This window comes from Euleptes europaea, chromosome 4 (genome assembly GCF_029931775.1).
Source record: "Euleptes europaea isolate rEulEur1 chromosome 4, rEulEur1.hap1, whole genome shotgun sequence".
NCBI lineage: Eukaryota > Metazoa > Chordata > Lepidosauria > Squamata > Sphaerodactylidae > Euleptes > Euleptes europaea.
Window position 1 is genome coordinate 50,049,026 of NC_079315.1, and position 16,463 is coordinate 50,065,488.

The 16,463-nt window shown below is 42.7% G+C and overlaps 1 protein-coding gene across 1 annotated transcript in view; it reads left to right on the plus strand.

Annotated features, from left to right (window-relative positions):
- Nucleotides 1-8,523, plus strand: part of GDA (guanine deaminase) — a 69,589-nt gene extending 61,066 nt beyond the window's left edge. Inside the window, exons 12-14 of the mRNA XM_056848542.1 lie at nucleotides 5,747-5,865; nucleotides 6,412-6,439; nucleotides 8,260-8,523. Coding sequence (XP_056704520.1) covers nucleotides 5,747-5,865; nucleotides 6,412-6,439; nucleotides 8,260-8,330 — 218 coding nt within the window. The 3' untranslated portion in view covers nucleotides 8,331-8,523. The remainder of the gene's footprint in view (nucleotides 1-5,746; nucleotides 5,866-6,411; nucleotides 6,440-8,259) is intronic.
- Nucleotides 8,524-16,463: the final 7,940 nt, after the last annotated feature.

The window sequence follows — 16,463 nt, forward strand, 5'->3', positions numbered from 1 at the left end:
AAGGTCTTTTTTTCCACAGTCCCTCCAAATTTTTCCATTTTTATGTTAGGGAAAAAAAATATTAGGGAGAAATTAATGTTTTCCTGAATTTTTCCAGGGGTTTCTTCCCCTGGGATTTAACATCTCTAGATAAGAGCACTACAGTTTAGGCAAATAAATATTGGGGGGGGGGGAAACTCATATAATATTTTAATCCTGTGCACAAATATTTCCAGAAAGCACTTTTACAACATAAAACCTGAAAGTGAAAGCACTGAAAGTGTTTTCAGTATGTGCATTTGTGAAATATGTGATTGTTTGCCCAGTATTAACATTTCTCCAGAACGGAAAATTCAAAATGCCAAACAGAGCAATCCTAAGCAGACTTCTGTCCTGAGTTTGTGGGGGAATCTTGCCAGATTTGCTTGTGTACAGGGAATGAAGACTAGGGAAAGGCCCTTCCTGAACATTTTCTGATCCCATCTCTCCAGAAGCAGCTTTTCCTTTTCAAAGTTCAGGCAATGTATACCTCAACTTCATCAGCTTTCTCTGGACATGTCTAGCATGCAAGAATATTGATCTCTTGCCTCCCTCTTCTGTTCAATGTGGAAACTGCACCAGAGAGACAACAAATAAATTATACCCATTGGTAGCCCTGCCAATGCAATCATTAATTAATTACTATCGATGAACCTTACAAAGGCACCGTTGTTATAATTTCCTTTGTATCATTTTGCAATTGCTCTTTTTCATTTTTTGTGCCACAAATGCAACATTATAATAATAAAAATAAAATAATGAAATGTATTTTCTTATTTCATCTGATGGTAAGGTAAAATACATGGAATTTATTTTGATCAAGAGTATTAAAAAAAACAGAAAATAAGTCCAAATGTCTCCAAAAAATCTGGCTTTTTGTAAGCCATGATCTACTAAACAGCCTAGTCTTGCAATGACTGGTATTGTGCTTCTGGAAGTCATACTAAGGCTATTATTTTTACAATATATGTAAATATAAAGGAAACCTCTTCATACAAGCTAACTAGATTTCATGTTTTCTTCCCAAATGCAAGGAACACTTCTACTGACATGTCACATCTTGAAATCCCAAGGGCCCCCTTTTGTGAAATTTCTTATCTAGCAGTTTATCTGTGGATTTTTCAGGGGGATTGACTGGTTACTTTTGTTAGAGATGATTCAGAAAAAAAGTATTGACAGTGAGAACAGCTCTGATAAATCTGATAAATTACAGTCAGTAAATGTTAGTTATTTGTTGCATTGATATGCCACCTTTCTTTTTTAAAAACAAAAAACAAAACCCAAAATATCTGGCCAAAGAAACATGAAATACAAGGCATGAAAATAGGTCCATGAAAAGAGGACTTTTTGCTCCTTTCTCTACAGAGTGGCTCATCATTGATGGAATCACAGGCGTCAGGAGGCAGTTGGTAAGGCTAGACCGGCTAGTTGAAAAGGCCTCCTTGCTCTCTTTCCTGCTGATGGGCGGATAGGTTGGCAGCTGGTCAAGTCTGATTATCTGATGTTTGACAGACAAATACCTTTCAGAGACTGACCTCCATTAAAATAGTTCTACAACGGAGCACTTACATTTACTTTCCCCCCAAGTGTTCCACGATGGGTAATGTTTCTCCACTCTGACCAGAAGGAGACAGACTTTATCAAAGATTTTTCTGGAAGCTCCCTTTAGGACTGTGCTTTCCTCTGACTTGCAGGTGTTTCCCTACCTCAGCACAAGGCAACTGGCTTTTGTACAATTGCTTAGCAGTTTCTAAAGCCCTTTTTAAAAAGTTACTCTCCTCTTCTTCTTTATGTCAATAGAGGGAGGCCACCCCTACCTTGAAGAAAATTTAGAGTGGTTGTACACTGCTTGCCTCATCTCCCAATCACCATTTTTAGTAATTTCAGCCTTCAGTAAAGTGCAGCTGCTGCTCACAATTGCACAAAATCACAAACCTGGCATAGGCATCAGTAGCAGCAAAGTTAATCCTTTATCTGATGGAATTGGTCAAATGCCCAAGAGAAGCTCGGCAGCGTGTCCCATAGAGACATTAACTTTTTTCCCTCTTCCCCCTGTGGCATCATCTTTCCCTGCTATCATGCAGGGTCCTGTTAGTACTCTACAGTTGATCTGCCAGCATAAAGCCTCACTCCTGACAGTGGCAAATAGACAACAGCATCATAGAAAGGATTCCTTGTGAGTAAATACCAAAGGAAGTCGTTTTTTCCTCTGTATTAAACATGAAAACCATGGGAAAATATTGTCTAGTACCGTGTTGGCGAACCTATGGCACGAGTGCCACTTCCGGCACGCGTAGCCCTCTCTGCCGGCACGCGCAGTTCCTCCAAGCAGCTGTCCTTTCCAGATCTGCCCTGCCCCGGATGGGGGAGGCTGTAGCCCAGGGGTGGGGAACCTCCGACATCATTGGCGGTGGCCCCCAGACTCTCCCACAGAAGCCGCCGCCATTGCCGCCGCTGGAGCGTGCACGGCTGGCCAGGTGGGTGGGAGAGTGGGGAACAGAAGCCGAGCGCCCACACTCGGCATGGCCAGCGGCTTCTCCGGCGCCCTCTGGGCCTGTGCAGGTGGAGGGGCGTGGCTGGCTGGTGGGCGCGAAGGTGGGCCTGAGCCACACCGCTGCATTGTTGGCCTTCCTTGGGCTGCTCTGCCTCTCCTGCCCCTTCACCCTTCCTCTCCCAGCTCCTTCTCCCTCACCCAGGACCTGCCCCAGCCCTCCATGGGTGTGTAGGAGCGGGGCAGGACATCGAGCCTCCGCGGGAAGGGAAGGGTCTTCCGGTGCCCTGTGCGCTGCGGGCTGTTCTGCGTGCACTCTTTTTCTTTCTTTCTTTCTCTCCCTCCCTTCCTTCCCCTTCCCCCTCCCTTCCCCTTCCCCCTCCCTTCCCTTCTTCCCTTCCTTCCTTCCTTCTTTCCCTCCAGCGGCTTCTCCGGCACCCTCTGGGTCTGCGCGGGCAGAGGGGCGTGCAGTCCTATTCCACCTTTGAAGTGCCCACAAGCCATCCTCCAAACACTTTTCCATTTGTCTTGATATGTTGAGAGAAAACACTAAGGAACTAGTTGCCAATCTCCAGGTACTAGCTGGAGATCTCCTGCTATTACAAGTGATCTCCAACCAATAGAGATCAGTTCCCCTGGAAAAAATTGCCACTTTGGCAATTGGACTCTATGGCACTGAAGTCCTTCCCCAAACCCCACCCTCCTCAGGCGCCACCCCAAAAACCTCCCACTCGTGGCGAAGAGGAACTTGGCAACCCTAGCCTCTCCTTCTGAGCCCCCTCTGGGGGTAGTATTCAGGTTAAATTTCCGCATTGGCACTCGGCGATAAATAAGTGGGTTTGGGGTTGCAGTTTGGGCACTCGGTCTCTAAAAGGTTCGCCATCACTGGTCTAGTAGATCCCAGTTAGTGTCCAAATGGATAGATCACAGTATGGGGCAGATCCAGAATCTGACATCCCTCCCCAAGCTGATGGACAATACTTTTCTTAGCCCCACTATCTTAATATTTGGCCATATGGACTCAAATACTTCTGAAAAGAGGTGGGGTTGATGATGGACACCTCTCACAACAGGGGCTATGAATTAAAGACCCTTTATGCATGCCTAGTGGGTCATTGGTTTGTCCCTCTCATGTCTATCCCAAGATCCTGCTTTTCTATCCCGAGATCAAAAAATTGTACGCATGGTGAACACCCTGCATCAATCCCGCAAAAGATCAGGGAGGACTGTTACCATGCGCAGCGCTGCAGGATAGTAGGGGAGTGGTCAACATTTTCATCACTGCTTTGTGATTGGCTGATGCCGGCTAAAGGTTGACCTAATGCCGAGGTTTGTTTTTTATTTAGGTTTCTTTTTAATACTGGCATGCAGGTATATTGGCTTCATATTGGCATTAAAATCCCCCCCTTTTTTAGCAAGCATAGTTTTAGTCCTCCCTCCTCCTCTTGGATCTGTCTTTCTCTGCCTTTGCAAAATAAAAACAGAGAGGTGGGCAGGCGGGTGCTGGTTATCCTGGGCAGTGAAAGAGCCCCGATGCCAGAGGGGGGAGGCTTTTTCCGCAGACCTTGGAGGAGGGCTGCTTCTTCATTCCTGGTGAAGAGCCCTACTCTCATTCCTTCCCACATTGTGTGCCCCTTGACAGCAGCGGCTGCTGCAGCAGAGGGTGTGTGTGTGAGAGAGAGTAATGGCAAAGCTCCCTGCCACACCACTCTGTGTTTCTTGTTATTGCTGTTTTATCAAAAACCAAAGCACCACCCACCCATCAATCCAATTCATTGGTATACTGACATACCATCAAAAAAAATTCTTTTTTTAAAAAAAATTAAGAATGAAGGAGCACTCGGGAAATGTACGGGCATTCCAGGCAATGGCAGACATGTTCCAGAGTTCCCCCGAGAGGGAAATGGGAGGAGGAGTGGGAGAGGGAAAGTGCAATGGGGGGGGTGTCAGAAGGAAGAGGAGAGGACCCACGTGCTGGAACACGCACCACCAAGCACCCGAAATGGCTGCAATTCTTTATTTACTTTCTGGACAAAACTGGGATTGGAAAATCAGGAGAAGTTTCGCAATGGAAGTGGGTTGGACCCGCAAGCGGGAGACGATCATGTGTTACAACAACAGAGATTCACTACATTCGTGGGAGAATCTCAAGACAAAACAGCCATGCATTATTGCCCAAAGAGTGTTCAGACATCAGGAGACAAAATGTGTCCCCTCAGGCTATTCACGAAAGAATGACTGATAAGATTGTAAAGACTCTGGAGCTCTTCCATGCTAAGCAAGCCAGCTTATCTTCTAGTTAGGTAGTTCTGCTCCTCTATGCTACATTTGAGTGACTGTTGAAGGGAGAGTGGAAAGAATCAGAAAGATAATTCAGAGTAAAAATTCTGTACTTATAGCCTTTCCCCAAGGAAAATGATAAGTGGTTCAGCATTCCCAAGGTAGATCTAGTGGCTGTGTCTTTGCGTTGAGAAACCAGCCTGCCTTCCAGCCATGCCTTTGCTTTTCATAAGGTCAGCACTGCATTCTTTTACTGAGGTAGTTCGGGAATAGGTATATTTTAGGACATCTGACTGACCCCCTGATTCTGCTCTGATTAAAGGAATTAGTCTAACAGGTGATACATATTTACGCCATCCGATTGATTGTGTAGTGCTTTGTATGACTGCCTCATGGAATTTATTTTCATCATTTATAGTCCACCTTTCTCACTGAGAATAACAGACAGCCCAGATAACATCCATCTGACTTCTCTGTGAGTTGCCCTTGATTTGTCACTGATGTCATTCCAACCTTCCCCAGTTTGAATAGACAGGATTTTTTTTTTTTAAAAGTGTTTCTTAGTAGAACAGGGATTATAGCCTCAATCACATTTCCCCAGTATAAGACTGGATTTTACATAGGGGAAATAGATTGTCTGATAATGTCAAGAACTACAGTTGAGTTCTCATTGCATGTTTTGGAGGAAGTACTCATCTCTGGAAGAAAGGATAGTCCTAAAATCTAAAAGAAAAAATCTTATGTGTAGCTTGTCAACGATTGGTCAGAGTGGAGCCTTTTCCAACAGAAAATGGCATCAGAGACAACTACAGGGGGACAGTTCAGTGGTAATTATCCAGTTGGACATTTTCTTTCCATTGGAAGATACTGCACCTCGTGTTAAATCAAGTATCTGTGTATAGAACTTGCATTCATGAAAGAGAATAGGTTAATATATTAACTGGTTTTGTTTCACAGCCCTAGGTCTGGATGGTGTCATTGGAAACTTTGAGGTTGGCAAAGAATTTGATGCACTGCTTATCAACACCAAAGCTTCAGATAGTTCTTTTGACTTGTTTGCTTCTGATACATTTGAGGTAATCAAATATTGTATCTTGATAATATGTTGTCACTGTGTGGAGGGTCCCAGTTCAGGCCAATGGGCTGGACTGCATGACGGTCTGGTTGCTTCATCTCTGTGAGGATAATGTGTCAAGGCTGCCTCTACTGACCACAAAGAAATCAGCTAAGGTAAACAGTGAAAACCCTGAATTTGTTGCCCTGGTTTCTACCTTATGTAAGAGTAAGAGGGTTGTTTTTTTTTAATTTCTGGAGGCAACTTATCAGAAGATTTCTCAAAAGAATATGGATTAGTTCAAGCATGCTACTGTTCCTCAAACCTGGAGTTATCTTTAAAAGACTTCCTTGGAAAGAAAAGAAAACCGGGTAATTTGACAATGTGAGAAACAACAGAAGATGTGATAGAAATAATATGAGTTATTAGAAGGTCACTTATTATAATAGTGAATTGCCAGCTCATTTTGTGTGCTTATTGTTTGGTTTTATACTATTAGGTTGTGATAGTGGTTGTTACCTGCTTGCTTTACTAGCAAAAATACTTGTTTTTTCTTCCCTCTTTTTAGGATATTATCCAGAAATTCCTGTATCTGGGTATGTATTAGTTATACAAATATTTGTTTTTTGACCTAATTACAGATATTCTTCTGCCTTCAGCTAAATATTCTTTTTAAATCTAATATGTGTTTTCATACAGTTAAAATGTCTTTAATTTTCTAAGTTATAGATTTTAAACCTACTAAATTTATCCTAATATACTTAATAATGTATTTTGTTGATAATTAAAATAGTGTTTCACAATGATTTAACTGAAATAAGCCCATCAATTACCCCAGTCTAGCAATCAGTTTCTTCGTATAATAAGGTGATTGCCAGTGGAATCCTATGCAGAGTTACTCCAATCTATGCCTATTGATTTCAGTGGGCTTAGACTGGAGTAACTCTGCATAGAATTGCACTGTGCATGTGTATAATTGCTGCTCTGTACAAAAAACCTGTCATTATTACCTATAGGCAATAATACACGTCAATCCAATGATTTGTATAGATTGCCACTGGAAGCTACTGTACGTGGGTAAATGGGTCCACATGAATGGGCGCTGAGGACATCTTCAGGCACAGAATGCAGTTGCAGATGTTCATATGTGTTATTAAGGCATTCTCTGATGTTCTGGCACATTGTATTGGAAAATACACATTCCAGTCTTTTGTTTGATATGGGAAGGAAGGCTATTGCACACTGTCTAGAACTACTCCATACAGGTTAGCTTGACTTGTTTTAAGTTGAATGGAAAAACTTCGTAGTCTCTGGGCCATATTTTCATAACACTTCCTTGTCCCAAAGGAGCAGCTGTTTTTATTGCTTGTGCTGTTTTTAACATGTATACACTTACCAAGCAACATCATGTGTGGCTAGGGTTGCCAGGTCCCCCCTCTCCTCCAGCAGGAGATTTTGGGGGCGGAGATTGCACATGCACGGCCATGAGCAACACGATCCTGTCACTTCCACTTTACTTCCAGAAGCACCACAGCAGAACGAGACGTTTTACCACTCAAACCCCCATTTGAGTGGTAAATCATCCTGTCACACTGCAGCTTTCCAGAAGTAAACCAGAAGTGACGTGATCGCATTGCTTGCAGCCACGTGCACACACAATCCTTGCTGTCAGCCAGCAGATGGTTTGGCGGGCAATTGCCTGCCATTAAACCACCTGGCAACCCTATATGTGGCCCAAAAGAGTACAGCTGCCATCATGTTAAATGCTGCAGTTATATCCACGATGTGCTGGTTCATGTATTATTTCTTCATGCAAATTCATACATAGGTAAGCTCAGGATTTCCTGAACAGACAAAAATTGTGTGTGAGCTGGCCTTTAGGTCCAAAAGACATATGATGTCTTCAGCATAGTTTGTTCCAATTATGCCTCAAGAAGCTGGTAGAAGTGGCAATTTAAAGCACCAAAGACATATATGAGTAAGATTTTGGTACCCTAGCTTTGCCTGTTATCATTTTCTTCATACTTCCCCTTCCCCCAAGGCTTTTATCCCACCCTGCTCATTTCTGGTACTGGCACACTGTTGAGAACGAAAAGACATTAGGGAACACGCCACAAAGGTAATGGTAGAGAACAGGGATAGAGTCCAGCACATAGACACAACCCAGACATGTGACCCTTTCATGCTTTAATTGCACCCCAGTTCATCATCTTAGACATAATTAGGGCAGACTCATATGTGAAGACATATGAAGACTTATATGCATAGTTTAGGCATTAATGTTCAGCATTAGCGAAATATCTTGCTGGAATTCCAAAAATGTTTTAATTACTTCCTATTTTTCTGCCCATGATTAATAATGGTTCAGGGATGTATACATCATCCTAACTCTTTCTGTGTGTATGTGTGATTTCAGGTGATGACCGGAATATTGAGGAAGTCTACGTGGCTGGCAAACTGGTGGTCCCATTTTCAAGTTCTGTATAAGATTAGATCCACTTTCTGTATAATGTTCTGGTGGTAACTGTCAATTAGAAGGAGTGGGTGAAAATGCGGTGCCTTGTTGTGATGCTGTGCTCACTTTGTTTAGTATGTTTCTGATTTGCACAGATATCGATACAGAATAAGTATTGTGCCAAAAAGGTATCCCACTTCTATGAAGAGCCCCTTCCATATATGCATCCCCCAACCCTTGACATAGTTTTCTAATAATCCTAATACTTACTTAGCGCTGGGTGAGATCCAAGATTACACTTGAGGTGAAAGCACTTCTGCACGTGCACAGAATTGGGGTGGGGGTGATTCCTCTCCCCGGCTGCATTGACTTGTGAATGCTACTCCAGAGGGTCATTCAATCCTCTGGAATGGCTTTTCACGGAGTGCACAGGGAAGGGGGCCCAAACAGCCCTGATGTTCTCTGCCCTTTGGAGCCTGACTCTATTTATAAATACTATCTGAGCACAGAAAAATATAATAGTTAAAACTAGCAAAACCTAAAGCCATTTTTTCATCCCTGATGACAACAGGAAACTACTCAGGAATTATTCACAGGTAGGTTAAGAAGTGCCAGGCCAGGAAAAACTGAGCACAGAGCCAGATTTTTCCCAGTTCTGTGAATCCTACTTTGTAACCATTTCATGCATTTTGGTAATATCCTGTTTCATTCTTCCCTTGAAAAGCACTTTCACTTGAGGTTGAAAGGCCAGCAGTTAGTTCACAATCTGCTGGTCTACTTCTTTCTTAAAGCACTCCTAAATATTTGTGCATTTTTAGCATTGTCATGGATCTCATTTGGTCAAAAGATTGCAGAAGAACATCCACACACACCCTAATCTCAGTTCCGAACCTACTACAGATCTAAGCAGCTACCTTGTTCTAGGACAGTAGGCTCAGAAAAACATACTTTATATATAAAATAGGTCTCAGGTTCAATTCACAGTGTGTCTAGGAAAAGAATATCAGGTAACCAGTGTAGAAAATGGCCTTTATCTGCTTGAAACCTGAGAGAGCTGCTACTAGATTGCTTATGGTCTAAGGCAGCTTCATAGGTTCAATAGACAATGGGAATGCACACTGGATAGGTTGGGAGCCATTTTGTAGTCTCTAAAAATAGAGAAACAGTTCTGAATAGTTTCATTACTATTTCAACAATGGTATTCGTAGGTTCATTGCCTATGAAAAGGATGTTGCTTAATTCTGTTGCAAATGTTCATATGAATAAAATATTAAGGGCCAAACCAAACATTATGTGCCTATGTGTGTAACATCACACCACTTCTCCATTTGAAACAGGGAAAAAAACTCCAATTCATCTACTTGGGATCAGAGCAGTAACAGGGGGAGAAGTCCAGAATCTTTCTCCACTGTCATTTCCTTGTTCTAACTCACCCACGCCAGTTTTCTCTCTGTGACTAGGGTTGCCAACCTCCAGGTACTACCTGGAGATTTCCAGCTATTACAATTGATCCCCAGCCGATAGAGATCAGTTCACCTGGAGAAAATTGCCGCTTTGGCAATTGGACTCCATGGCATTTAAGTCCCTCCCCTCCCCAAATCCCACTCTCCTCAGGCTCCACCGGTGGTGGAGGGACCTGGCAACCCTATCTGTGACAGTTGAAATACCTATTTCCTTGTATTTAAACCTTTGCAAGAGGAGAAGCTGTTTAGATGGGAGAGCTTGGTAAAAGTTGGCAGAGACAAGGTGAAGCGTTCCTCATGGGAGTGCTTCTCCAGTTGCTCCAACGCAAGTGGCTTTTCTGGTTTCAAAAGTATTTTGGGGTGAACTTACACCAAAGTGCATGTAGTATCTAATTTGGCCTTATGAAAAATGCCTTATGAAATAGTAAATCCCAGTGTAAACACTGCACATGTTATGTGCCTTTTATAGCAGCAGATGTTGAAAGCATATGTTTAAAGTTAGAACATTTAGATGTGTACTTTTATGATAGGTTTGCAATGTTTATCTATAAAAAAAGTTTTTAAAGCTGTAATCCCCACAAAAGTTTAAAGTCTACCCTTGAATATTAGAAGCTGCAGGCACAGGGGAAGCAAAATGTATGGAAGCACTTTTTTCCAAAGTCTCACACTTGGCCCTAAACAAGCCTTCCAGTCTGATAGTGGCTGTGTGGCCAACAACCTGGTTTGCTTTCGATTTAGCCAATTGTGTGAGAGAATCCTGGTGCCATCTGAGCCAGATTTCTGACCCAGAATCAAAATCAGTGACAACCTTCAGAGCTTGCAGAGGTGCCCTCTGGAGTTCTAAAGTTCTTGATGAACGTGAGTAGAAATCAGGGGATATAAATCAGGAGTGACAGTAGCTTATTTGAGAGGGAATACTTTCCCTTTCAAAAATTTGGAGGGGGAAAGGGTCCTTTGCTAGTGTTACTTGTTAGTAGCAGCCCTGATGGTTAATACACAGTGAAGCTGGTTGATAAATAAAAAACTCTAAATTGCTGAGGTATTATATTAAGAACATGCGCTGTGAAGGTGCCCCCAGTTAAAATATCACTTCAGCCATGGACTCACTGGGACAACTTAAGCAAACCACTGTACCTGTGCCTCAACATCCTGCTCTGTAAAATGAGAAAAGCGATAGAAGTCAAGGTCTAAGGATTAGTGTGATAATGTATATAAAGCACTTCAGAAAATAATCGTATATATTATTACAAAAGATTGATCTGCACTGACAGCCAGGCAGGTGCAAATGGCTCTGGGCCTGGACAGAGAGCACTTTTGGAAGGATGTGTGCCTTCTTTTAATCCTTTTCATATTGTTGTGGGATACTTTTAGGTTATCTGCTGTCATGCAGTATGTCCCTGGTGTTTCTTGGCAGGAAAAGGTGATGATGCCTTCATGCCTTTTCATTGTTGCATAGACTAAATAGAAACCCTTGGCAAATATAGGTAAATTGCAAAGGGAAAGTAAAATAAACAGGCAACAAACAGACCTGATGTCACCAGAGGGTGTTGCATTGCCCATCAAGGATCCATTCCTGAACTCTACAGAGGACAAAACATTAGGAACAGCATCTGTTGAGAAACCTCCAGGTCCTCCATCACTTTCATTCTCATGAAGTCTGATACCTGATGAGTTTTCCTTTTCTTATGTCCTATGTCAAAACAAAATTTAGAGACAGGTAGATTATGAAAATCTAGGCAATTGGTTCAGTGTGCACTTTGTGGACACAAGCACCTTCTTTTTATTTACAAATGGGGTTTATTTTAATGTTTCGATCTGTCCTTATCTTACTGTGCCATTTGTTAACCTTCTGTTTGAAGATGTTAATGATGCCTGCTGCTGAATATAGGCTGTGCTTTATGAAGTTATTTGAATTATTTTTATGTGGCAAGTAGAGGTCTGCACTTTTGCCTTCTGTGAGTGTTCTGTGTTCTGCAGTATATGCAAGCAGAGATAGTTTAATGAAGGAGAGGGACCACACTTTATTTACAGCAAATATTTCTTCCCAATGCGCTGAGTATGTAAACGTTGCTTTAAAAGACAAGAGGGCCAACAAACAAACAAATAAAGGGCTTCACCCTGATGGTTTACACCAAAAATTCAGGGCTACTGTTTGTAAAAATAATCTAAACATTGAATAGAAATATAGGTTTCATATGACAATGCAAGAACATTGTATTTGCTGAACAATAACCATAACAATTGGAATATTCACCAAAAGGTTATGTGGAAATCACAGATTTTAGAGACCATGGGCTGTTTTTATGCTAACATTGGTTTGCTTGGAATAAGAGCGCAACATTCTTTTTTGTTGTTGTTGTTCTGAGAAGAGCCAGCAGTATTGTGTTGCTTCCACATGGAGCGGTTGCTCCATGCTGCACCACAAACAGCAGTGGTTTTTATATAGGCTTCTGCATGACATTGTCATATATTCAGCCATCTTCAGTGTTTTTACTGGGGGTCTGTTGTGGTTTCCCCATACCTGCTTAGGTACTATTTTTGAGGGGTAGATCATAACCAAAGGGGGTTTGGGAAAAGTCTGTGCTGGAAGGTATGGGTTTCTGCACCTCCCTCCACATTTGACCTGTTTCCTTTTGCACCCGCCAACCCGCCCCGATTGGTGGGATTCTGCTACTTTTTTTAAAAAAAAGAATCAGTTGTATGTATAGTATCACTATACTGTCTTAACTACTGTCACTGGAGACAGGAAGAAGCAAATAGGGGAAATGGTGGCTACAAGGGGGAAAATCTCAGTGCAGAGGCTCTGTTGCTGTGACCGATGTTTTTGCATTTGTAGAAGCAATGAAAGCAACATGGGGAATCACCCCCATGGGGAAGAAAGGTTGGTATTGTATTCGGTAGCTTCTTCCTCAGATTTGTTAGTTTCCGCTATGGATGAAGGTCTGCCAGTTAATATTAAGCTAGCTGCCCCAGTTTTTTTAGATTCTGCGTAGCACTAAAGCCAGCAAAATGGGAGGGGGAACACAACCATTTTAGCTTTGCATTTGATTAAATGAATTAGCATATGCACAAGGCAGGGAAAGGTAGTGGGAGGTTTATATTGCTGACTAAATTTAGAATTAGCATAATGTTGGGAGGGGAACGCTCAGCCCCTCTCTTCAGTGTGTAATAAGCAAACAGTGCTGACATGCAGTACACTCTGATCTCATTTTGCAGAAATGTTTTTTGAAACTGCTTTTTGAAGAAATGCCCTTGCCAAGCCTTATTTTCTTCTGGTTCTATTTTTTTCTGGGTAAGAAATGTATTTGGAATAACGATTGATGCTCTGTATTCTGGCTGCTTTGTTGTCAGTTGTGCCAAATGAGCACCTTTGTGCAAATGAAACAAAATAAAGAGATTGTGTTTACTTTAGCTGCTGTCTGACTGTTTGCTGGGGGGTGGAGAAAGAAGAAATAATGGCTCAACAGAAACATACCTGAAATTTGTATGTGGGAAACCCACTGTTGTAAATGACTTCAGTTTGGGCTTAGTTTTGGGCTTTAAAAGGTAACGGTAGTCCCCTGTGCAAGCACTGGGTCATTACTGACCCACGGGGTGACTTTGTTTATGGGGTGGTTTGCCATTGCCTTCCCCAGTCGTCTACACTTTACTCCCAGCAAGCTGGGTACTCATTTTACTGACTTTGGAAGGATGGAAGGCTGAGTCAACCTTGAGCTGGCTACCTGAAACCGACTTCCATCGGGATCGAACTCAGGCTGTGAGCAGAGCTTGGTCTGCAGTACTGCAGCTTACAACTCTGTGACAAATTGGTGAACTTGTTTATGTCACAGGAATTGTACACCATGCATGGTAAGTGCCCCTTTATGGTATACACCTTGAGGAAAGGCTGGCTCTTCCACATGCTATAGGCTATAAGCAGACTTTAGGTGGACCCATTAGCACTTTGGATGCCTGTTATTTGGAGGGAAGGAAAGGTTAAACTTTGGGGGAATGAGGGAGAATTGAATCCATGGTTTTCTTGGGCTGTCTAGAAGTTTTAGTCTTCTAGTGGCTTTAGTAGGTATGGATCAAAGGCTCACCCTGAAAAGGCCTGAAAGGAACAAATGAAAAATGGCTAATCAAAGGGATCAGTGTCTTCCACAAATATGTTTACTTGAGCAATGGTGAGAGAGGCCTCATTCTTGAACTTTAATCATGATGTGCACCAAGAATAATGGTCAGAGGTGGCTTTTTATATGGTGAATATATACTCCTGACCATGACCTCCCCCTTATTGTGCTCCAAGCATAAGCCTGTTATCCCAACCTCCAAAGGAATTCAAACTTCATCTTTGTGGCTTCTGTGCAGTCCCACAAGGGACTGCGTAGGCCGGCTGCAGAGATAATCCTTCCAAGCTTCTAGAAGCTTTTGAGTGCCAAAGGAGTGCTTCCCCTTCCCCCTCACGGCCGTCTCTAAGGCGATTCCTGCCTAAATGGTTAAGTGATAGGGTGTGGCGACAGAGCTCCTCCCTCAGTTCTCTTTTCGCCACAGTGGAGAGAGGACTTACTTCACAGAGCGCTTTAATTCTCCTTTTTTCTTTTTTTTTCCTTTATCAGCATAACACTGTTTTAATACAGTGTACCAAGTCTGCGACGAAGATGTCTCATAACAATGATGTGTTGTGGAAATATCTCATAAAAAGGCTCGTGCAACTTTGGCCGCCAAAGCCCTGCTGTCTCCTGACATTGGTGATCAAATGGCAAAGAGAAAGTTAAAAGTTACCTCTCAGCCTAAAAAAACCAAACAAACAAAGATGTCTCCTTGGCTCAATCCGATCAACCTTGTGATTCGATGTTGGCGATCAAATGGGCTACTTTGGAGCCCACTTTTACAAACGTGAAACAGAGGGTTAAGAGGACCTCTGAGCCTAAACTGATGTCACTTTGGTGCCGAGTCTCATCTCTGATGCATCAGCGGACTGATTCTTGGGTTCTAATACCCCAGGATCTCTGGGTGTTTTTTCCATAATAATTTTGGTTATCAATCAGATATTATATCTTTTCCTCACTGTGTCTCTCTGCCATTTCCTTCTAGTTTTTCTTCACCTCTCCTAGCAATCGAGATTTCTATGTTACTGCACAAAGGAGCCATTTGTCAACTAGTCTATCCTTTTGAAGAAAGAGGATTTTATTCTAGGTAGAAGAAGACGACGACTTGGTTTTTATATGCCGACTTTGTCCACCACTTAAGGGAGACTCAAACTGGCTTACAATCACCTTCCCTTCCCCTCCCCACAACAGACACCCTGTGAGGTAGGTGGGGCTGAGAGAGCTCTAACAGAGCTGTAACTTGCCCAAGGTCACCCAGCTGGCTTCGTGTGTAGGAGTGGAGAAAAAAATCCAGTTCACCAGATTAGCGTCAGCCGCTCATGTGGAGGAGTGGGAAATCAAACCCGGTTCTCCAGATCAGACTCCACCGCTCTAATCACCACTCTTAACCACTACACCACACTGGCTCTCTTTCTGATGCACAAGAAAGATGGTGTTAAAAGGCCAGTACTGGACCTCAGGCATCTTAACAAGCATCTTAGGGTGCTAAAATTTAGGATGCTCTCCTTTTTAGACATCCTTCCTTTGTTATCTGGTGACCTATAGTTCGCAGTCTTCCATCCAAAGAATGCATATTTCCATTGCTATCCAGAAGTCGTGGAGAAAGTTTTTAATATTTGACTGTGGAGATAACCACTATGAGTATAAATTGTTTCATTTGGATTAAATATCAGCCCCTTGTATTTTTACCGAATGCATGTCAGCTGTAGTTGCATTTTTAGCATCAAGGGGTTGGTCTGTGTACCCATAGTTGGATGACTGTATTTGCTGGCCTCCTCCTACCAATATTTGGGGGATGACCAACTTTACCTCCCAAACCCTAAACAATTTGGATTTGGTATTTAACACTGAGAAATCTCAATTACACCATACTCAAGAGGCTGAGTTCATAGGGGCCTTTTTGGATGCTAGTTCTCAAAGCATTCTTACCAGTTCAAGGATTCAACGCCATTCATGCTTTGACAGCTAGATGTCCTACTTAAGTCCCTAGATTGCCATCTGCATGCAAAACTTCCTAGGCTTGATGGTTTCTACCACCTCAGTGGTCTCCTCTGCTAGGCTGCACATTAAATGTTTGCTAAATTGGTTCCCTAGAAGGTTCAGGATCAACTAAGATCCCCTTTCCCATACATTTTCACTACATGAAGTTGTGTGGGGTCTCTCTAGAGGTGGGGCTCACAAAAAAAAAATTCATAAGAGAGAGCCAGCGTGGTGTAGTGGTTAAGAACAGTGGTTTGGAGCGGTGGAGTATGATCTGGAGAACTGGGTTTGATTCCCCACTCCTCCACATGAGTGGCGGAGGCTAATCTGGTGAACTAGATTGGTTTTCCCACTCCTACACACGAAGCCAGCTGGATGACCTTGGGCAAGTATTTCTCTCTCAGCCTCACCTACCTCACAGGATGTCTGTTGTGGGGAGGGGAAGGGAAGGTGATTGTAAGCCGGTTTGATTCTCCCTTATGTGGCAGAGAAAGTCAGCATATAAAAGCCAACTCTTCTTCTTCTTCTTAACCATGCCTGTCGGGGTATCTCTTCTCCTCATCTGACCATATTTACAGATACCACGCTATAAGGAGGGTTTTTTCCCTGCAGTTCCCTTTAGGTGGGCTACAAT